Below are 25,521 nucleotides of genomic sequence, written 5' to 3' on the forward strand. Positions count from 1 at the left end.
CGAGATGAACGATATGAAGAAATTAAGTATATTAAATTCAGTCGGTGCTTGCTCAAGCGCAACTCAGTTAGTGTACTAACCACTAGACCACCTCAATTCATAATAGTATAGTGTTACTAAAAAGTATATCAGCAATTTGTCAATTTGATTTCATAGACTACTAGATGTCACCTGCGGTTTCGCTCGCGTTTTAGGTTTTGGTCGTTAGGAGTTAGGCATAAAAATATATGTCCTTCGCTGGGATTCAAGTTTGATTCACTTCAAATTTCTTCAAATTCGGTCAGGTATTTGGCTGTAATATAGTTAATATATTAATATATTAATGTTATCACATAAAATTTACTCGTAAAAAGAAAATTATACCATACAAATATTATATAGAAAATATAGGATTAAAGGAAGTTGACAGGATTCGTGACTTAGGCATCATATTGGATAAAAAATTGAATTTCAAACTGCATATAGATAAATCTCTTGATATAGCAAACAAAGCACTAGGATTTGTTCTAAGGTGCTCCAAAGACTTGAAAAGGAGTGAAACTGTCTTAAGTCTCTTTAATTATTTCGTGCGTAGCAGATTCGAATATTGTTGCTTAATTTGGTCACCGTGTCAAAAATTGCACATTAATAGAGTCGAGAATATACAAAAAAAGTTTCTTCGTCAACTATCATACAGATTTAGGATAAATTCAAAGTCTTATAATGAAAGATGCAATCTGTTCAATATACAAAGTCTGGAGAATAGACGAAAAATATTGTCAATGAAATTTTTATTTAATTTATTTAATAATAATATTGACATTTTCTTACAGGCCAATAAGCTAATAAAACCAAATAAGCTAAAGCTAAAGAGCTAATACAGAAAAATATACTTGTATTGAAAGTATTAGCTTGAAATAAAGTTACGAGGATTCATTTTATTGCGCAATCAAGAAATACAAGGAAAAGCTTTTGTGGTATCGACCGATCTTTGTGTTTTCTCTTAGAGTCGAATCGTAATACACGGTATAGAAATGTCTATGGGCAAAGAACTCATGCTGTCAAGATTGAAGATAACTTTGTACATAACAAATCAAATGGCGGCGATATTTTGATTGTGACTATCGGCCATCGGGTTGGTTCGGGGCTTTGCAATGTAGTGTCATATATATTTTATGAAACTCTCTTCTGATAGTTTAAAGGCAGTTCCAGGGTTGTTATCCAGAGTAAGAGCACTAGAAGTTATTGAAACTTTCACTTTAGATATTTGGAGACGACATGGCTAAGTCGTTGCACATAAGAAATAAAATTAAAAACACACCAGAATCCATTCATTATACACATCTTTAATATATAACTCTGTCTGTTACCTCTTCACGCCTGAATTGCTGAATCGATTTAGATGTAATTTGGTTTGGAGGTAGTTGAGGCGGGGGTAAAATTATTTTAATTTATTAGAAGGATTTAATAAACCTCTCGGGGAGGCGGGGGTAAAATTGCTGGTGACGGATTACATACTATACGTAAAGTTTTACAAATTTTGCGAGAGTAAAGCTGGAGGTTCAGCTAGTTTTAAATATAACAAAATAAAAATTTAAAGTTCTTTATTCAGGTCTACCTGATGATGCCTACCTGACGATCAATCGTAATTTTAGAGAATTTTATTAAAACGTAACACTACCACCTAATGTAATATTAGTACAAGAAGTATATAGTATCATGTATTGTTTTGTTTTTATGTTGATTAGAGTTCATTTAATTTAAAAAGTCGAAACTAAAATCTAATTTTGGTAATTATCACCGATAAAAGGCTATATAAATGACCTGAGAGAAATCGTTGAAAGGAACCCGGCGGGTTTTTTTTTGGTATATCTTAAGATTTTCCAGTAAAACCTAAGATATACCGATTATGAATGGTAAATGTCCAGAAAACTTTGGGATTCGAACTTTTACCATCATTCACTTGATAAATCTTAGGATTTACGTGTTAGGTTAGGTTGGAATGGTAAAAGTCCGAAAAAGTCGTCCCTTTATAATAAATACTTACATTTACCAACTCATGTCGGTAAATCTTAGGTTTTACTGGAAAATCTTAAGATTTACCTTAGTTCGAGCTTTAACAGTAACATACATATTATATATATTCTATATTCAAAAACACAAAGAAACATCCTATTGTATCACGTCTTATGGTATTATATATAATACTTTTTCAATAAAATACCTCTCAAAACCATAAAGATATATTAAAACGAATACATTAAAAAAACGCACCTATTAAAGCTCATACAGATTATATTTACAATACACTCATTATTATAGGTAAGAAATATAAAATAACTTTATAAATTGATAAGGTATATATGTCACACTAGTTCGACCCTACAATTTAACAGTAACAACATACGTATTCGGACAATACCCACGAGTTGCATCCGTAATGCGCGTCGTTTATCTCATAAAGAGCTCGGAGCGTGTCCGGACGTTTTGCTGGCTATTAGTGTGAAAAATATTGCGATCGGACATAGGACACTTGTTGCACACATTTATATATAAATTACATTCATTCAATAAGACCGCGATTATCTTCTGGACTGAAGGAAATTTCCATTAACCGTAACCGGTTTTAACTGGTGTTTGGCTCTATCGCAGAGCCATATCAGTACCACCCACTAATCAGTTATTATTCTGTCAAACCGTTAGTGTATTGATGTGTTCTAGTTTGAAGGTTTAGTGAGCCAGTGTAATTGCAGACACGTGCAATTGCAAATCCGAAGCACATGAAAATTGTATAGAATGGGTTATACTTAATACAATTACCAAAGTATTATTAAACTTAACATTTTATTTGAGTATGGTTATATGTTATATTATATCCTAGGTAAATTATAAATATGTTAAAAATAAAAATAGCAACATAGATAATAGTACGTATACGTTTAAATGACAAAAATTAAAGTTATAAGAATATGAAATCAAAGCTGATGATTACTTTCTAACTTAAATAAAATATGCTTGACTAGTTGCCGGTCGAGGCTTAGCTCGCGTTTTAGGGGTTGGTGGTCAGGTGTTAGGTATAAAATAGCGAATATCCTTGGAGTTCAAGCTTGCCTCAAACCAAATTTGATTAAATGATTCAGTGATTTGACCGTTAAAAAGTAAGTTAATATTAGTATAATAAATAATAATAAATAAATATTGGACAACATCACATACATTATTCTTATCCCAATGTAAGTAGCTAAAGCATTTGTGTTATGGAAAATCAGAAGTAACGACGGTACCACATACACCCAGACCCAAGACAACATAGAAAACTAATGAATTTTTTCTACATCGACTCGGCCGGTAATCGAACCCGGGACCTCGGAGTGGCGTACCCATGAAAACCGGTGCACACACTACCCGACCACGGAGGTCGTCGTCGTCGAGGTATAAATAAAAGGCACTCGGCTAATACTTCAAACACTAATTAAAACAGATGGCATCAAGAACAAACAACTAAACCAAATTACCTAACCTAATAGTTTTAAGAAGGTACCCCTTTCACAAATTAACGTAACTCCGGCAACTCGACACCTAACAAATTGCGTCTAACCCAATATGGTTAATGGCCTGCAAAAGTCGACATTCAAGATACGAGAAACCGCAACGAGGGGTATGTCACGAATATATATGAAGTAAAATATATTTTTTTAAATGCCTTTTTATATATTGGAAAAAATTATCGTTAATGCGCCATCGACCTTGAGAACAAAAATGATATGTTCATTGTGCTTGTAGCTGCACTGGCTCACTTACCCTTCAAACTGGAACACAACAATATTAAGCATTGCTGTTTGGCGGTAGAATATAGGATGATTGGGTGGTACCTACCCAGGCGGGCTTGCACAAACCCCTCCCACCAATTATCGGCTCAAACCTTAAGAAACACTGAATTTTGTGTATTTTTTTTTAATTTATAATCCAAATATGTTACTTGATTATTACCAAAGGGTGATAGCAAACCATCAGGTTTTCGCTATAACCTACCACCAATTAAATATCGTTGTTGTTTATTGATTTGAACTTCCACTTTTGTAAATTAATGTCATGCTTTGTTAAAATAGTAGGACAGATACAAAACAGGCCTTATTATTAATACGATTTAGGACTCAAAGCTCGAGATTATTCTAAAATTAATTACATTGAGCTCAGTTCACAAACTCCAGGTTTCTTTATTAATACGAACTATACGTTTCTACGTTAAATAATTATAATCATTCGTATTTCTACTTCACACGTATACAAAACTAATTGAACCCGCGACATCCCACGCGTGGATTTCTGTTAGCGGCGATAATCCTTCAAAAACTGGCATGCAACTCCTCATCTACAACTTTCCCTCTTTGTAAGGTAAAAAGTAGCCGAAGTCCATCGTTCGGGTTCAAACTTGCTTCGTACCAAATTCCATCAACACTTGTTCGATGGCTTAGCCTTGAAAACGTAACAGACAGACAGATAAACAGAGTTACTTTCGCATTTATAATATTAAGTATAAGCTGTGACTGTAATCTTTTAATGAATGTTGTAAATATATTAAATATTACATATTGTTGTTGCCAGATTGTAGTCGTCTACAAGTATTCTATTATTATTTTTTGTTTATTTTGTAATATGTTCTTTATCTATTAATAAAATAAAATAAATATTTCGTGTAATAAAAGAAAAATATAAAAAAATAAGGTCGCTTCCTCTTATTGAGGCACAGTAAAATATATTGTAGCTAAAATTTTATATACCGCCCATTCTCGCCACTTAGAAAGCTATTTCCAGATGCTATAACTCTTAAAACGCACAATTTCAACCTTATGTTGTTCGTTATAAGGGTGTTAATATATTTTTACGGATTTGCGGGAAGATCCCCGGGGTTTGATTATCGTTTATTACTGGACACACCCGTCCATTTCTCTGTTATAGGCCGCGGGGAAAACAAATTTTATTCACCAATCAAACAACTTGTTCTGTTTATAACATTTTAAGGAATTACATCACATTTGATGTTTTTCTAATGATTATTTGTAATCTTATCACACACATATACATCTACTATCAACTAAAATTATTGAACTATATATTGAATGTTAAAGAATTCCATTAATAAATATGTTATTATTGTGTAAGAATAATTTTTAATGCTAAGATAATCTTCATACATCTAATGTAGTTTAAAAATATCTGATATCAGCGAGTGATAAAATCGATACAGTGTTATAATTACAACAACACACTTTAAAGTTATCTTGTTTAATAATTGTATTTTATATCTATACGAATTAATGAGGAGACGTTTGAATTGTGATACCCATCTGCCAAGAAACTATTAAACTACGATGCATCAAACTTGTACTAGAAGGTGCAGTGCGTTTTTGAGAAGGTACATATGTAATAGTATCACAGAAGCTGCGCTTCGCAGTTTCGTCCGCTTTCAATTTGGACTATTAGTTCATTTTCATTAATATATAAGATATTTTATTAACAATGAATCGAATGCGATATACTATTTAAAACTAAAAAAATAACTTAAAACAATGCTTGGTGGTAGAGATAATTTCATCGGATATTCTACTGCAAAACGGCAAAACTTAGTTTTCTTGTGATTCGGTTTGAGTGATGAGTGACCCTACTACAGTCACAACGTCTCAATGGTGCTCTATGGAATAATTAATATTGCTTACAGCGCCGATGTCTATTAGCTGTGGGTTCATATTTGCTCGAACGCTTGAAATATCATATAAAACACACACACAAGCAACGATTTACATAATTAGTTAAATAATCTTGCTATTTTAAACAAATATAAGACTATGATATTAATAAATTACTTGCAACGGAGTTGCAGAATAAGTGTTATTTATTTATTGCAAAAGTTAAAGTTACAGTTACACAATCAACTTATCACTAAGCCCTTAAAATTAACTACTTATATGGGTAACATTCAAAGTGATATGTCTTTATACATGGGTGTAAACAATTGGTGTAAATACACTGGCAACAAAACTCACCATTTAGTTTAATTAAAACTAATTATGTAAGGTATGTAGGTTCTTCATTCCTAAGGCTGGTACTGAGGATAACTTAAAAAAAAAACCCCAGTAATGTTTTTCTACAAGTCGGGAGTCAAACCAGTGTACATATCTCTTGTCTGGTTCCGCAACTTATCGTTTACGATAGAGTTTTTGCAAGAAAATTATTGACTACAAATTTATTAAATTCAATGTCCCAAGACATATTTTACCGATGTATGTAAAGATAGTCAAGTAAAAGACTGTTAATGTCCTACTGTTGGGTTAAGGCTTCCTCTCGTTTTTTGAAAAGTTCTTTCCACCACGCTGTTCCAATCCTCCTCGAAATACAGGTTTCCTCATTAAGTTTTCCTTTTCCGCCGAGTACGAGTTGAATTATAAACGCCAATTTAACAAAAAAACTGAGTTAGGCTTAGGATTGAACCCGGAATCATCAGTTAAGATTCTCATCTTTTAACCACTGGGGTATCTCGGCTTTGCGTATGCAATTCTATTTTAACCTGTTGAGCGGTTTTGACGTCATTGATTTATAAGCATTAAAATTATACCAACGATTGCATTTATAACATGCATCAAAATTTTATCTTGAATAAATTTTGTTTTCGATTTTACGTAATAATGTTTTTTATATAATTTATTTAAGAATTATATTACAATGTTATATTTGCATATTTAATTAAAAACAGATGATAATTAAAAAAACACTTGATCGCGATTACACGCGGCCTCAATTCCGTTGAAACCTCCATTTGAATGAATAAAAGTTTGAAAACTCATTCAATAACTTTCGCATTGTCCGCGATCGCGGCGCACATTAGTTTCAAGAGCTATGTACTTAAAAGGGCGGGTTAAGGGCTTGTTTCACTCTCAACAAACCCTCTTATATTCAGCAATAATAACCAATTATATTATCATGATATGTAGCTGTTGATGTAACAATAAACTATATATTTGTCCTCTCCTCCTAATAGCTCTATGTTATTTCGTCCTAATGTTAGTTATCATTCGATTGCAACGAATGATGAATGAACAATGATGAATGAACATCAACGAATGATGATGAACATGTCATCATGAAATTTGTTTACTTTACAGCCAAACCCACATTTTATCTAAAGAATAATGTAGCCGAATTTTACGCAATATATTTCAGAAGAGAAGTCACAGGAGTATAAGCTAAAGAGGCAAAGCTATGAGTATTCTTTGAATTTAAATAGTAAACGTATTTGAGAAAGTTTACACAAACCAAATTTATGTCAAATAAAATTTACATAAATATATTTTTTTCGAAACAAGAATTTGCCTATTTATTGTCAAATGTCCGGTTCATAAATGAACATATCAGAAGAAACAGCAACATTGATTGTGGAAGAAATGATTAGGCACTTACAAAACTTATTCGTTACTCAATAGATATATTGTGTTCACAGTTAAAACAAAAAATCTTATTTTAACAAATCTGTACAATAATTATATTTAGAGATACAAATTTATAACTTGTATCACTAAATATAGATTATCCCTAACAGTTACAAGTACTGCGTAATCATAGCCACTTATAACCGTAAAGATAATCTTTACGACTACCATTATCAAAGGCGCCGCCATTATTGACTAGTTTTATTATTGGATTAGTTAATATATATCACTACCAAAATTGTGGTAATGAAAACTCAGTAGTTTCACAAGACGCCCACTGTCTTGCTCAATTTGTAACGATATCTCCATTGTAACATGATCCGAGCCGTACTTTTGGGTGACTGATTTCCAATCTAGGAAAAAATATGACTCAATGTTCAATAATAAATAGTATATGTCTCTCACTCTTCTATTATTGTTATCTCGCTTGCACAATTGAATATAAGTCATTATTATAATATAACACAATTGCTATACCCAACATAAATTAGATATATGTGTTTCGCATGACTATTATATAGAATAATACTTAAATAAATAAAGCTGATATGTACGCAAAGTACCTAATAATTAGATTTGTAAATAGATTAGTATAATATTTATATTACACGTGTATTTGAACCGATGATTCCGAAATCAAATCATCAGTACAAAATTTTCATGTGCTTAATTTGTGTTTATATATCATCTCGTGCTCAGTGAAGGAAAATATCGTTATGTGTCTAATTTCAATGGGATTCTGCCACATGTATGTATATCCATCCAATATTCATTAGAGCTCCAAATATTCTCTTCCAAGGGAGAAGAGGCCTTAGCCCAGTAGTGGGACATTTATAGGCTGTTGACTAAACTGTTAAGAAGGTTCAGTGCCATACAAAACAATTTACTAAAATCATTTTAAAATATTGACAAGAAAGATTCGTAACGTTTATCTTATCAACTTAATTCATATTATTATTTAATTAGTTAGCGCGTCCTCCCTACATACTGTTACCTTCGGCCCTCAGGGCGGAGCAATAACCATAAACATCAGCTTAACTAGAAAAGTACTGGTATTTAGTAAATTAACTTATTGTGTATATGAAATTTGTTATGCGGGCATGTATCTATATAAAATAGGCAAAGATAAAACTGCTCAGTATCACTTGTATTTAATAAGTATGATCTCTTAAAATTTCCAAGCCCTATTATCAAGTATGACTTAAAATAAAACTTCATTATAAACTACTTAATACTAAATGAATGATTTCCTTCTATTTCATATTCACGTTGTTCATAATTAGAACTTGAACAAGAAGCAAACAAAATACTGCAAAATAACTTCGAGGTTAACAGCAAAGTTAGTTCGAGAAATGTTAATGGCTTGTTTTTATTTCATTGCGTGTTAAATAACGTTTTCTCAATTAGGATCTCGTGTGAAAATATACTAAACTACATAGGCAGTAGCACATTTTATTACCTTTGAACATTTTACCTAATTTTAATAAAAAGCGGGAAAAATCTAGAAAAGTCAGTATTCCCTTCGTGAATAAATATGTCAATCAATACCAATAAATAAGTTAACGTCGAACATATTAAATAAAGTAATTAATAATAATAAATATTTTAATAATAAGGAACATGTTATTTTACCATTTTTGCACAAACAAGCGCTTTAAAATTTCGTCCATTTTGATTATCTATTGTTTTCTTATTATTCTATGATATGCGGTGACTATAATTTTTCTTATAAACGGTGATCTATGTAAAAGTCTATTTATATTTTATCGGAATTACAAAATGTTATTTATAAATTAAAATATATTATTTACAATACATATTTTTTACTTTATTTAATATTCATTTTTGTCTTGTATTCATTTATGATTATATTTATATTTCTACTAGATAGGTTTTTTTAAGTTATATGTGTTGCCTTGCTTACACAGGTTAAGCGACAGCATAAAATTGTACGTACGAACGCGCAAACGCGTTTCTGCGCGCTATTTTTTGCTCCTTTGTCCGCGTTGAGAGTCTCGAGGGTCAGTTCATTTCATTTATTTTACATTTTTATTTTTCTTGAGGGGTTTCTTGTAAATAAATAAACGGTACAATAATTAATCTGCACTGTGCTTCGTCAGATATGACCCGGCCCTTTATACTCGGGATATTTTAAGTATATCTACAGTCTCGAGATTCGCAGTTACCTAACATTGTCGGGAATATTCTGAATTTTCCAGCATAGCTTTTCTGTAAGAGAGTACGAGCATCAAAAGAGCGTATCCACGTAAGTCGATTTTCACTATTTTACAATCGCCTGAAGCAGCGAGTGTTAAAATTACTTCTTACAAAATAGTTTTGTTGATTCCGTTACGATCCATTAAAGTCCTTAGTTTTCCTACTTTTATGTATAACAGTTAAATCTAACCCAAAATAATTCTAAAACGGAACGCAATTTTTTAAACAAGCCTTCTCTAGCACAGAAAATATAATAAACAAGTCGAAAATCCCAGACGACCATAGAGATCAGTCACAGAACCAAAGGCAAGCTATACCCCTTCCAAGAGACAATGAGAATTACACAGTTCACTTCATGACGCCAGGCTTATTTGCAGGCTGAGACCCGAAATTCGAACTTTTAAGGCCTAATATAATAGAGACTGAAAATTTTAATAATACTAATACGGACTGTCGCGTCAAAATCAAAATTTCGAAACATCTGAGAATCTTCCCACATCTCACGTGATTTATGATCGCTGGAATATAATGATATCATCATATTTGTGTGGCAAATATATCGTTACTATTCAAAAAGAGGTTTTTGTTCTGTCAATCACCGATTTTTATAAATACATATGTGTATTTTAATGTAATAATCACGAATGAATGACAGGATTTTAATTTAAATATTGTTAATAGAGAATTCCGGCTATGATCACGGATTATGAATATTTCATTAATTGCTTTACAGCGATTTTAATTCGATAATTTGCTTTACAGATACTAATTTCACAACAAATAAAAATATAATATTTTATATATAAATGCGATACGAATGTCTTTAAACCAATACATTACGAGCAAATTGTTTATATTAATAATGAGAAAAGTGTCAATGGAATAATCGAAATAATTTTATAAAAAAATAAAACAGGTTTATTTATTGTTAATGCTTATACGCTTATAGGTATGATTAAAAAAACTCAAAGGACAGTTATATTTTAGTCTTATCATAAAAATACGAACACTTATCGTGAGTTCGTTTTTTCTGTTAGTACTATTAATTTAATTATACCTTTTAACACAAACGAATCATGAAAATCATTTGAACGTAAAGTACACTTTACGTACAAATGATTTCAAATTTTAATGTAAACAATTTCGATTGCAAATTCCAAATGTTTCAAACCAATGAAACTCAAAGGTAATTCGTTGATACAAAATCAATTACAACATTAAAGAGTACTTAATTAAATAGAAAATTCCAGAAATATATTTATCTTGTTATTCATATTACCGATGTTTTATTTATGCGTACGTGTCTATCTCAAAATCATCCTTTCAAATTTGATCCTTTTGCTCATAATATACATAAAATTCAAATAACATCAAGTTTAATAAATAGTAAACCACTAACATATACTATTAGAATTAGTAGATTTATTCTACTAATCATGGAATGGTCTTTAAAGATTGCGTTGGTTTTTTTTAAATCATATAATTCATGTAAAATTTCGTTGGATTTAATTTAAGATGAGCAATTGTATTCCATTACGTTTATATGTAGCATGTTTTCTAGATATCGCTTTGATAACTTATCCGAAGGCTATTATAACTAACTATGGCACGTAAACCAAAAACCTTGTATAGAGATTCTAAATATCTTCAAAAAAAATTGCGAGAGTATCTTATCTTTTAAAGATATTTTATAAACAGCTACAATTTTTATAAAAAAAAATATGTTGTAACAGTAACTTCTGTTTTGCAACTCTTTATTAAACTTTTATCAAAATAAAATTTTAGTAATAATTTAGTAAAGTACCGATATTATGTAGTACTTCTATATGTGTATAAGAAGATTCACTAATGCCCACAAAAATCTGATTCTATTGTAATGTAGAACATCTCACGTCGACCTACTAAGAGGATATTTTATTAAAAAAAAGCAATGGAAAATACGTCATGTTTACTTTCCGACGAAATTACGAAAATTTTCGAATATCAAACTAAGCTGACAAACCGTTAAATTAATTCAAATGTTAAATATATATTGTCAGTCGTATATGCACACTATATATGATTTTATAAAATAATTGAATTTATTAACAATTAATTTAAAATTAAGTTAACGAAAAATGTACCGTCTGTTCTCACGTAAAAACGATGTTAAACACTACCGAAAATAAGATAAATTTCTCGCAAATCACAGTAGATTAGTACCACTACTCCGGATTTTAACCGGAAATGTCTTACTTCACACAGCATCTCAACTCATATTCATTATTTATAATTAAATTACAATTATTACAATTGCAAATGTATGAATAATGTTTGTATTTTCAAAGTAGTAAAATATTAAACAACCATTAGGCGCAGGTTTAGTGAACCTGCATTTAAAATGATTAATTTCAAATTAGCAAACACCATAATTATTCGACATATACTTAGTACTTACTAATAAGTTTAATAATTAAATTTATAATATGTACATATTTGATAAGCCTCCTAATAATGCTGTTAATATATACACATATACCGAATAAATATTCTGTAATATAATGTCCATATCATCCTGGCATAACGGCTGGACCAAAAGAACAAAATTAAAATGCACAATTTAGTACTGCTATAAATAGGGAGTAAACTCCGCTTACACATCACTTCTGAGGATCGCAAAGGTGGTCCCCATTTGCCATATATCTATAAACAACAAAAACATTGTTTTTCTTCTAAACACAGGATAAATATTATATACTCGTATAGTATATATATAAAATTATAAATGAATTCACACGAGAGTACATTTATGGCAATATGATGTACTGTTCATTAATTTCACTGCTGCGCTCCGCATATTCAAACTGTTAGCTTTTGGGAAATATTATGTAACTAGTTAAAACTTCCGGATGCGCCCGTTTGGATAGAATTAATTAACAACTCGACATAATTATTAAGAACACCAATTATGGTAGAAGTGTAATCCGAATGTTAATAACATATGACTGTGTATAAAACATGCTATATAATCATTTAAATTCAAAATATATTTTATTGAAGTAAACAAGTAAGTATGAATCGTCATTTTACAAGATAAAATGAAAATCAAAGTTTAGTCGGAATTTAGTTTCAATCGAGAAAATTCAACACGAAACTCAGAACGTACTAGTTAGATTTCAATCCATTAGCTAATTTCATTATAAAACTCAAAATGCATTTGCAGTTTGAGTTAACAGAAAATTTTAATGGGAATCTTTCGTTACGTAATATATATCATCGTAAAATAATAAATAAAACCATAAATTCGACTAATTAATATTTGAAGTTCAATACCGGTTATTCGTCTAGGGATTGGATTATCAGTGCTTTGAATTAAATTCGTTGAGGATTATAAATTAATTTTGGATTAAATATCGCTCATCGTTGCTAGATTATTTAACAAGTAATATGTAACAAATTACCTATTCATATATATTAATTATAAATTAATAAAATGAAACCATAATAAAACTTGACAAAGTTAGTTATTTTTGCAGTTTGCATCTTCGAAACTCAATCCGAAATTATTGCCTAAGTAAAATAATATGTTTAATAATATATTCCACGACTAATATTTAATTTTTCGTTATAAATAAAACAAAAACTCTTGTAAAATCGTTGTTATAAATCTTTGTATAACAAGGGCAAGTTAGCTCGGGTAAATCTTAGGTATAAGTAAATACCGATGTAGGAGTACCTAGGTACTCCGAAAACTGAGCGTACGAGAGCGATGTGAGTACATAAGTTTTGTTACCATTGAATCGGGGGCAGTGCTGTTCCCGTTATTATTCGCGGAGAAATGCCTGCCTTTTGTTGTAACCGAGTATGGTCTCGTAATGCCATGGTATCCATCGAATGTAACTGTAACTGAGTGCCGATCGGATGTTGAACGGAGATAAGGATTTTTTATCGATAACGATCAGAATCGAATGTACATCACGTAATTGAATCTTTTTTTGTTTAGCTATGATGCAATCGTTTGTTTTTTAAATTAATTTGAGTAAGTTCAAGAAAAATTATTAATTTTTTTTTTAATCACTCAAAAACACCATCGTTTGTGTAAACACAAAAGTAAAGACCAAATATTCTAACAGAAAAAAGGAGAATATATATATATGAAGACGGGACACCCCAACAAGTATGGGTTTGCTTACAACTTACAAGAATATTTCCAATTGCTCATTAAAACTTATGATAAAACTGTGATGTAAACATATGGCAATTAAAATAAATATAAATTTTGACATTTTGTTTATTTAGCTGATATCACTACTTATTTATGGTAATCTTTAAAACTTTATAAAATAAATAAGACATTATTTTAAAAATATATACAGCTATCCATATTAACGAAAAAAAGAACCAAAAAAACCGATACGATACAAATTACAGGTCACGGTGAACTGGAAAAAACTAACATGACCGCAATTAATGCAAATTTTACATATTCTTAGTGGAGAAAAATTTAATTTTATACGTATATATTATAAATATTATAAAAAATACGTTACGCTTTCTATATAATATAATAAGAATAAGTAGATAACGATTATTTATTTTAAACATAATCAGGTCTAAAGTGGAAACGTATTTCAAAATTATTCTTACGTCGTGTTATGCGACACTTATACAAAAACAAATCAAATTAATACAGATATAGGCAATGATTAAAGTTTTTCTTTCTAAATATCATCAGTAAATTGGTTTAATTGGCGAGTGCTTCCTTCCAATAGACCAGATATAGACGTAGGACGTGATAACAACCAGTTCTGTCAATCAATAAGCAACTAGAGTACTTATCTCATCTGTGCATTTCCGCACTAACCAGTCGTTCAAGTAACACCATCCTAAAGTACTTACGAAAGAATTCTTCGTCTCATTTAATATTAATTACTACAATAAGGTGTGTAATATCGAATTTTTGCTTATTAGTCTAAAATAACAAAGATGCATGCTCTTATAATCGTTTCGAAGTTGCTTTGAATGGTGGATAAAAACCTACCTAAAAATGTCGACGTAATGAATTCAACAAAAATCTAGGAAATATTTTGGCTGACTGCCATTTAATTACGCTCTCCTCAAAAAGAATCCACCGAGAACGTAAGTACGCGAGATTTTAAAGAATGACCTAATTAACAACTAGCGAAATGAACAGCTGCATACATCTCGAAGTATTTATTTTTCCGCGGTCTTTCAGAGCGACAACTTTGATATACACGGCTTATAATCCCTTTGGTATACCGCACGATATGCACTAGCGTTGGCTTGTTAACAATTTGTTTAAATATCGGTCAGAGAATGGCCTGATACTAACGAGTATCGCTCCGTGAGTAGTTAGTCGTATGTGGGACCGTTTAACTGATACACAATCATGCCCATTTAAACTGGATGAGCACTGGTACAAGTACTCGAAGGACAAGTTGCTCATAGTAACAAAATATTATTTACTGCAATTTTTATGTCTGGTAATAACTTAAATTCTTTATTATCACGATGAATATTGAAGGTGACAAAGAAGCAATATCGATAAAATATCAACTACCCTGCATTGGATAGCGTGGTAGAATTCTCTCAAAATCTTCTCGTATTAGTCAGAGGTCTTAGCAAAGCAATAGGATATTTACAGGCTATTGCTACATAAATAAAATAATACCTAAAATCCTTGAACGCTATAAAAAAAACTTAAACACGTTTCGTGTATAAGTTAATACAAAAAACGTTAATCGAATTATTTATCTTCAAATAAAAGCAAAAAAAAAACAATAAAGCTATGATCAGTTAAAAGATTTTACGGCTTACTTAATTCCAGTACACGCGTCAAATCAAGTCACGCATGACACTAAATTTTTCGATACATGAGTCATGCTACGCTTTCACTATACACATATAATATTTACTAACTATGAGAATGTTTTGAGAAAGGTAAAAAACAAAATGTATACACAATTAGACTTTTAAACAGAAAACGTAAAATATAAAAATCAGTTTTTTTTTTTTTGATTAGACGATGATTGCTCACTCGTAACTGAAGATAAGATTTATCACGCAGTGTTTGCGAAATAAAACCAAATATGTGTCAAAAGTAACGTCGATAAAAATGTGATATAATCGATTTTGTAAGCTCTTAAGATAGTAATAACTGTTTTGTTTCTCTTATTTTATCATTTTTTTTTTGCTAAGATTGTGAAATACGCTTGCACATTCTTAGGTCTGATATCAATGTGACAACTAATCAATCAGCTGACCACTGTTCCACTGACACTTGAAAATTATGCTTCGTTTACGTCTTATTTCATTGACCTAAATAGGTAACTAATTTGTCTACGTAATATTATATTCAAATATATTATTTTATCTTTAAAAATCTATGAACTAATATAGTTATCTATCAATCGTTCCAATAAGCCGATTGATTATATTTAATCATAACACATTTCACTTGTAAATTTAATGTATAATACTAATATGTTCGTGTAAATTATAATGTAACTATTTAATAGTTGATAAAATAACTACTTATCTATTTTATTACCATTATCATTTTGAAACCTTGAAATTCTTTACATTTCATAAAATTATTAATAAAAAATTGTAATAACATTTGTTGATAAAGGTAATTTTTGCTGTTAATAGTTTTATCATTTCACTCATTATAACATTAATATAGACGCGATGTTTTTTGTGAGAAGAAATATATATTTATTTCTAATGAATACTTCGTTGTTATGTGTTGACAAATGAAAACGTTTTAATAGCACTCGCCTAGCAAGTTGTATCAAACGCAGCAGCAGTTTGTCCGCTCCGCCGTCAACTCCGCTCAAGCCGCACATCAATTACTGAGCCATGCTCGGTATAAATTGATCGCTTCCCCGCTATTTCAAATACTTTGGCTCTATTCTTTAAACATACATAAATATTGATAAATTTTATGTTGTTTTAACTTTTTATGTGATTAACGCTTGGAATACATTGTAAAATATCGAATAAATCTCTTTATGAGTAATATTTTTTGATATGTGTGTAGAATATTTTCTATCTCTCTAATAATAAAGACATACAATACACCATATATAAAATTCTCACTTTTATACGATATTTTAATATATATTAGAATTCAAATATTTTAATTTAAAATTTAGACTGGTAAGTAGCCCGCATAGATCAATAAAGGTACCAGCCTTATACAACCGATATTACATATGGGCTTTAAAGTCAACTCGCTCCTTAACCAGAATAAATTTAGATATATACAAATAACAATTTCAAACACGTAAATAAAACTCTTTGATAATGCAAACTATTTCTGTAAGATTAATTCGTCAGTTCGTACTTATTTAATAAAAAAGTTTATATATTTTTCATAATAACTTGGTAGTAAAGCTTTATGCAAGCCACTACAACCATGAGATTCTCATCACTTATTCTACCACTAAACAACATTACTTATTATTTTTGTTTTTCCGGTTTGAATTGCGAGTTAGCCAGTGGAGATGGCCCTAAGCAACATACATAACTTCTCAGTTCCCACGGTTAGTAGCGCATCAGCGATGTAAATAATTCTTACGCTGTTAATGTTGGTGACTTACCGTCAGCCAATTTGTAAGTTCGCCTACCTATTATAAATGTATCTCATTTTACCCAATGTTCTGTCATGAAATATGTTTGAGACTATGAAATAGTATTCTATTTGTAAACAGAATTAACCAATATAGTATTTTAATATCTGGTTATTCTCAGAGACGAGATATCAATCACCTGACCCAGTGACATGGAACTTGAAGACGTTATGTCTATTGTATGCAAACGAATCTATTTAATTATCTCAGATACGCAGACACCCGGTACGCCCACGACACCGTTGTACACAGAGCCTCCTGTACGAAATATACATTAATCAGCAGACGTGCAATTTACAATCAATCGTAGTAAACAAACAATTAAGACATTAACAATAAAAAAAAAAAATTAATCATTACGTATTTATGTACAAATATTTATTTAATTGAAACAAATAGATAAATGCCCATAAATTCGTTATTATAAATAAAAGAAATCTTCGTGAGGAAACCTGCAGGCTTTGCATGAATATCCACCAATCCGTGTTGGAGCAGCGTGGTGAAATTACTAAATTGCTCCCAACACCTTCAAAAGGAGTAAAGACCAACAGAGAGACATTTAGAGGTTGTTACTTTACAACATATCAATTTATAACGAGTAGGCAAAAGCGTTCTTACTGCTCTTAACAAACTATAATATTAGCGTGTATTGCAATACCAAATATTAATACTCATTAAATGTTGAAAACCGTCTTACGGTTACCCATATGTTATTTAGATGCGTGTCTCGTTATGTTATAATGATTATAATCAATCTCGCATATTACTTTCTGTCATTTCACAATCCAATTTTAAGTTTGACCTTCGTATATTGAATATATAATATAATAAGTGTGTAAATATTTAGGTATCAAAAATATGAAATGAAAATTGAGGTACGTGTAAAATATTTTGCAAAATAACATCAATAAATACATTAAGTATTTTAAATGTTAAATATATATTACTTTATATCAATATTTTTACTACCTTGAATTTATTGCAAAAAAAAAACCTGCTGAGATTTTTTCACCGGTTCTTCTCAGTTCTGGGTATTTTCTTTTCCGAACTGATGGTAGTGTAAAAAGGAATTTTATTCCATTTGTTTGGGATTTTTAGGACCTTTTTACTGGAGATATTTGATATGTTATTCGGTAAATAACTATAACCTAATGATATGCTAAAATATCTAGAAAATTGAAAATTTTTTCGGCATAATGCTCGATCAATATTAATATCACGCCAGATTTATTCAATATCAGGTATGTCGTACGCGTACCGACACCCTACGAGCAGCGAGAAACAATATTTAATACTTCTAACCGAAAATATAAAATCTTTACCTACTTTACGTGACCCAAATGTTTATTTTTACGTACTCACATATGAATAAAAATAGTTTGTCTTGATTAACTGTAGCAAAATTAAAAAAAAAAATTGTACGATATTTCATAAACATACAAGGAAATTACTATTTACAATCATTGTCACCCTTACGGAAATTTGCTGAACAAGAAAAAAATTACGTATTACTTTTATATAAGAGTATTTCGAGGTCACGCAATAAATGAAATAACAAAGTTAGTTAATAAAATATAAATCACCTACATATTCGGAAGAGCTAGTTTATCTCGTCCAAATATCATAAAGCATGACGCAGAACAAACGACAAAAACATGCGGAAATGCCGAACATGGCGCGCGGCCGGCCTGAGCCTTATACGGTCATCGCAAAAACCTTTCTATACGCACTACATTTATTGAAAACAATTTCTCGCTATGAAAGCTCATATTTCATAGTTAGCCAGGGCTATCTTTCACTTGAACGACCTATGTCTTAGCGCTCCACCCACAGTACAATAGACGAAGAATTTAGTATGGAATCCAATGTTAAACTCGTTATTTGAGTAATATTTCTTACTATTTCCATTGAAAAGAAAGGAACACATTTTTATCAATTATACATAAATCATATTATACCTAAATATCAAAGTTAATATCGTTTTAATTTCGTATCCCTTACTAAAATCGAAGGTTTCTATTTTAATGTCATAAATTGCAAAAAATATATATTTCAAGATACTGGGTGTTCACCTATTGTATTAATATAATGTAAAAAGATCATATATAAAATTACATAAAAATTTATATTTCTGAAAAGCTGGTTAAATTAAGTAATTTAGCTTTAATTTGAACATTTATTGGTGGCTGTTGCGTCATCGGCTGCCACGAACGACCGAGATTAGTTCATTTTACTTTGATCAACGTTTCAGAAACTGGAGGTAACAAACGCAAAGTATTTCTTGCGATCATACCAATAAAGATTTTAAATTAAATATATATCTTTATAGTATAGGTAGGACGGACAAATGGACTACCTAGTACCTAATAGTAAGTGATCACCACCGCTCATATACATTAGCGCTGTAAGAAATGGTAAACATTCCTTACATCACCAATGCGCCTCCATCCTTGAGAGAAAAGGTATCATATTCCTTGTGCCTGTAGTTGCACTGGCTCACTCACCGTTCAAATCGGAACACAACAATGCAAATGTTTGCTGTTTTGCGGTAAAATATCTGATGAGTGGGTGGTAGGTACCTGCCCAGACGGGCTTGCGCAAAGACCTACCACCAAGTATAATAAAATTTAATCCTAAATGATAGGTCAGTAAGTCATACCCACTAGTCGTATTTTGTATTGTTTATAAAGAAGACACTGCACTCAGACTATTTCTTACTGCCGCGTTCCTTTATCTTTTCGCCGCTTCCTACTTATACTACTATAACTCCCGTGAACAGAGTTGTTAGCTGCCTCTGCTATATATCATAGCTGTTAATCTCGGTGTTTGCTCCATTATAAAATAAACAGTGGCTTTAGACTTGTTCTATGCACGTAATGGCGTAGTACAAACATCATCACAAGTGTTATAAAATACAATATTATTTAAAATTTTGTTATTTATTTGAAATTAACATAAACAATACTTTTTTGATTAAGTTCAAGAGAATAACTTAGAAATCTGTATTATATATAGATACCCAGAAGCAATTTATATTCAATAAATAAATTATTAATAATGCTGTAACAAAACTGGGTTTTAATCAAGTAATTTGATAATTTGTAACATTACAACACGCCGAATGCTATTGATGCTAATTAATGCAAAACGAACTACGCAGTTTAGAGTACGAAAACATAGGCACATTTATTATATCTTGTTTACAGCAGTTTACCAGCTTTGACCAATAAATTACTAACTGGAACACCGTTAAGTTTTATGTTATTGTCACAGGGTTATCTTAAAACGACTCATACGTTGAAATTGTCTAATTAATGTCCATAACATAGTTTTGATTTCTCGTTATAAATCTTGAGCCTTCGGTCATTTATCTGTATTGGAACCGGAGCTAGGTTTGCCATTCATCTTCCTTGCTCTGGACATTGTTATATAGGCAAGCCAGCCCGAAAACTCTCAAGAAATATTGCAAAGGGTTTATTTGCGTTGCGTATTATGAAACTGAATAAATCAAAAATAATTATCTAGTCTGAAAAGACAAACGTCAGCAACGTATCAAATTATATAAATATTACTGCCAAATATACCTCGATGGTATATTACAGGCGAGTTATGATTTATTAATAATATTTCCAAGTATTATTATTATTTTCCCTTTATTATAATATATTAATTTTATTTTATTTATTAAGCATGGATTACAATATCACGATTAAATCTGAAAATGGTTTATTTTCATGTTTTTGTGCGGTTGTGCGCAGAAGGTACAGACTATAAATTTGTAATTTGTACCAATCTTCTGGCAACCCTACTTGATGCAAACAATTCGAAATGTTGCATTAATTGCAGCACGCGCATCCGAAGCTCGTCTCGAACTATCAATCGCATCTCAAAACAATCTTGATAGTTGCTTCGTTAAATCGTAGCCTGCTTGTCTGTAGCAACTATTCAAATCGGATCAATTAATGGTTTTATTGTGAAGAAAATTGCATTCTTAAGTATGTAGCAATAAATATAATTTGGTATTTTCTAATATTTTTTTATAAAGCCTTAAATTATTATCAACTTTCATTAATGTTTCACGTAAAAACGTTATCATAAAGATCGCTACATATAAACATTTGTTATTATTTAACTCTTTATTACAAGTGTGTATTTTTAATCTGTTTATGTTTGTCGTATTCGTTTAAATTGACTTTATGCTTTTAGTTATAAAGTGTACTTTTAATTGGTTAACGATTACCCAAAAGATTTATGGCTGAAAAGGCTTGCTTAGTGGTGTGTTAACTTCTTGTAAAGGCGTAATCTTGATTAATAATACTCTGCCGACATAAATATTTTGTGCGAAAACTCAAATACCTAAACAAAATACATAAGAAAACGTAGCTAAGCATCGAATCGATTACTAGAATTCAGAAAGCTAGCTTTTAACCAATTAAATTAAACAACTCTTTTTTATTTCCAGGAATTGAAAGAGAGCTTCAACTATGGTCTGTTCTGCCCACCTGTCAACGGCAAGGCCGGTAAGTTCCTGGATGAGGAACGACGTCTCGGTGACTATCCTTTTAACGGACCTGTTGGATACCTGGAGGTGAGTACCAATTGCCTACTAACTTACCTTGTTATTTCATTTGGATTTGATGTATTTTGAAACATCTATAACAATGTCTACTATATGAACCAAAAATGCTTATGAAATATGATTTATGTTATTTATATATCTAACACATATAGTGTTATTTAAATAATATTCCATAAAATAATATTATTAAGACAAAGCAAAAATGGTTGATATTAAACAGTAAAATATCTAGTCCATACAAAAATCGAGCTCGTTTTAAAATACTCTTAAGACTCTTTCTCTCTCTCTGACTCTCAATATCTCTCTTCAAAGCAAGACCAGTGTTTTCAAGTAACAATATTATTTGGATATTAAATTTATACAATCCTGTATTTTATATTATGTGATCGTCTTATTATTATTAGGGTATGCTACACAATTCTTAAATTCGTTTGTAATACTCGTATCCTTTACAAAAGAAAGGTTTATGATAAAGACAAATGAGTTTTGGAGGTCCACAGAGCATAAACGACAAAAGTATATTGTATATTATGCAATTACTCGCACTTTTAATAATTATAAATATTTTTATTTTTCAGTTGAAATATAAAAGACGCGTGTACAAGATGTTGAAACTGGACGAAAAGACACTGAAAGCATTGCACTCGCGAGCGAATCTTCGACGTTTCTTGGAACACGTGACGCACGCACAGATAGACAAAATAACGAAGGCCTGTGCTAAAGGACTCGATCCCAATTTTCATTGTCAAGATACTGGCGGTAAGTTATACTCCTAAAATATTATAAATTAATTTTAAAAAGTCTAGTTAAACTTATTTTTAACAGACAAGAAATGGACCACAGCATACAAGTGTATCAAAGTGTGTGTGCGCGTGTGTGTGTGTGTGTGTGTGTGTGTGTGTTTAGAGCAATAATATAAAAATGTGTTTAAATGTTATTGCCAAAGTAGTAACATTAAAATTCGGAAAAGGAATCAAAAACAAAAGAGAAAAACTGCAATATGACAAATATTTATCATTGTTTTATATCATTTTTCATGTTAATTCCTATAACGCACTATACCCCTACATTTATTAACAATATTTATAATTTTGTGAAAAGTGAGGTTCCCAGAGAAACGATGTTATTTATTACTTTTAATAGTTCCGAGCAAGAATAAATTATCAATTTATTTAAGCAAGAGCACGGACGCATAGTCCAGTAGAGATTCAATAAAAATAAAAAAAAAAACCTCAACCTGAGTAGAAAACAATTTTTATTGTTCAAGCGATAAGATTTAAGTATAGATAATAATGTTCAGATCAAATCTCATCGTAACTGCGCACGATACACCTGCAGTTACGAACTCCAGTCACGATTGTTGCAAATCTCGCTCGAATAACTTGCGGCTCGTCCATTCATAATGAAACGACTTGTTTTACAGAAGCCACTGTTATCAACGTATAGGTTACACGATGTTTATCTCTCATTGTTCCTCTACTTAGCACCACTAACTTATAATGGATAAATTATGCCTTCAAATGTAGACTTTATTCATTGTTATAAAAACGTTTGTCCTGTCTGACTAGAAACGCAGACGTTAACCTACTCTAGAAGACTTTTGGAAATTTAGGCTTTGAGTAATTCCCTCCAGTCTTTGAAATGGTCTTTGTATAAATTTTACGCGTAAGAAGTCAGGACGAGCAGCTATTATGAAGTATGCACGTCATTGTTCACTCGGTACAGTATAATTCTTACGGAATTCCATTGTATCGGTTCATATTGTTTTCAATACCGTGTCAATCTTGTGTGGATAATCCGCGTTAAATATTCCGACCTTGAGACTGAGTGAAACTAATTGACTACTCACAGTACATATTTTAATATTTTATTCACATAATGTTCTTTAAAGATTATTTATTATATTCAATTTGTAATTCATATTTTTTTATTCATGATGAATATTACGAAGTAAATTTAAAAACGCAAATTAAACAAGTAAATATAATATAACAAGTGCAACACAAACTGATGCCCATAACTGGCTTAACACTATAACGGGTACCTTATTACCTACTAATGATTATTCCTTATCTCATTGATGCTAATTTCACTACTATTCATGATAATATTGTTTCATAAGTATCATTTAAAATTCATAAATATCTTTTCGTTACGGTTATTTTCATGCAAATAATAATATTCAATAATATTTATTTTGCACATTTTTTTTTTCATTTTTACAGAATCTCCGCTTACAATCGCTGCTGGCCTTAAATCACCTGGTAAAGTATTGATCGCCCTCGTAAATGGTGGAGCTCTCCTCGACTATCGGACTAAAGATGGCAGTACAGCGATGCACCGAGCTGTTGAAAAGAACTCCTTAGAAGCAGTTAAAACTTTATTAGAACTTGGAGCGTCACCAAATTATAAAGATGGCAAAGGATTAACGCCTTTATATCTGTCAGTAACGAACAAAACCGATCCCTTATTGTGTGAAACGTTACTCCACGATCATGCGACGATTGGGGCCACTGATTTACAGGGATGGCAAGAAGTTCATCAGGTCTGAAACACATTTAACTTTATATGTATTGTTATAATGTACCCATATATATTAAAGATTACGAGAAGGATTTTTTTATTTGAGTATTTTTTATGCTGTAAGCTCTTAAGAGTTTGAACTTTGATGCAATGTTCTGTTCGTAGGAATTCGTCTTACCTTAGCGTTTCCCTTAGATGACGAATGTATATATCAAAATGAACGTGAATGATGAATGTGATAATGAATGTGATTTAAATTAGGGAAAAAGATAAATAAAAAAAAAAACATTTGTACTTTCATACGATCGACGATTTTGATAACTCATTGTCAAATACTAAAATTCCAGGCTTGTCGAAATGGCTTAGTTCAACATCTGGACCACCTGCTGTTCTACGGCGCGGATATGAATGGACGCAATGCGTCCGGTAACACACCATTGCACGTTTGTGCAGTCAACGCACAAGACTCCTGCGCGAGACAATTACTCTTCAGAGGCTGTGACAAAGAATCGTTGAACTTTGCAAACCAGACGCCGTATCAGGTATATCGTCTATTCCATATTTCTGGGTTATAAGACGCTTGGTTTTTGGGTCATCTGTAAACCTGGCTTTATGGCCTATCACGAACTTTCATCCGATCCCTAGGTTAGAAGTTAATGAAAATAAATTCATCATCTAGTGCTTTTTATGTTATGTTGTAAGGCTTTAATTAATTCTCAAGTCGTATAAAACAATTTTATAAATGTCACAGAAGAAGAAAACCGTTACTAAATACTTATTTCTACTATTATCATAACGTTACTTAAAATTCAGTCCATAAACTTACAGGTCGCAGTTATAGCTGGAAATTTAGAATTGGCAGAGGTGATAAAGAATTACAAATCAGAAGAAGTTGGTGAGTCAGAACCTTTAATTATATGTGCATGGCCTGTGGCTGCTGCTTTATAATAATTATATTATATTGGATGGGACTATGCGCAATATTTTTGACTATCTGCGCCAAATTTGGTCTGGAACTTTTATTTTATATTAGGTACGCTTTCATTTGAAACATATTAATTTATAAATGTACTGTATTGATGTCGTGGATTACTTTTTGTCTTTT

General features: G+C 31.0%; 1 protein-coding gene across 3 annotated transcripts in view; it reads left to right on the forward strand.

Moving 5' to 3' along the window:
* Positions 1 to 25,521, forward strand: part of LOC113397098 (protein shank) — a 205,527-nt gene that overhangs the window by 168,054 nt on the left and 11,952 nt on the right. For all 3 annotated transcript variants that reach the window (XM_064219700.1, XM_064219706.1, XM_064219714.1), the window contains 5 exons: positions 21,777 to 21,902; positions 22,472 to 22,652; positions 24,119 to 24,438; positions 24,764 to 24,958; positions 25,245 to 25,311. In XM_064219700.1, the coding sequence (XP_064075770.1) occupies positions 21,777 to 21,902; positions 22,472 to 22,652; positions 24,119 to 24,438; positions 24,764 to 24,958; positions 25,245 to 25,311 (889 nt within the window). The remainder of the gene's footprint in view (positions 1 to 21,776; positions 21,903 to 22,471; positions 22,653 to 24,118; positions 24,439 to 24,763; positions 24,959 to 25,244; positions 25,312 to 25,521) is intronic.

The sequence above is a fragment of the Vanessa tameamea genome, chromosome 3, assembly GCF_037043105.1.
Source record: "Vanessa tameamea isolate UH-Manoa-2023 chromosome 3, ilVanTame1 primary haplotype, whole genome shotgun sequence".
NCBI lineage: Eukaryota > Metazoa > Arthropoda > Insecta > Lepidoptera > Nymphalidae > Vanessa > Vanessa tameamea.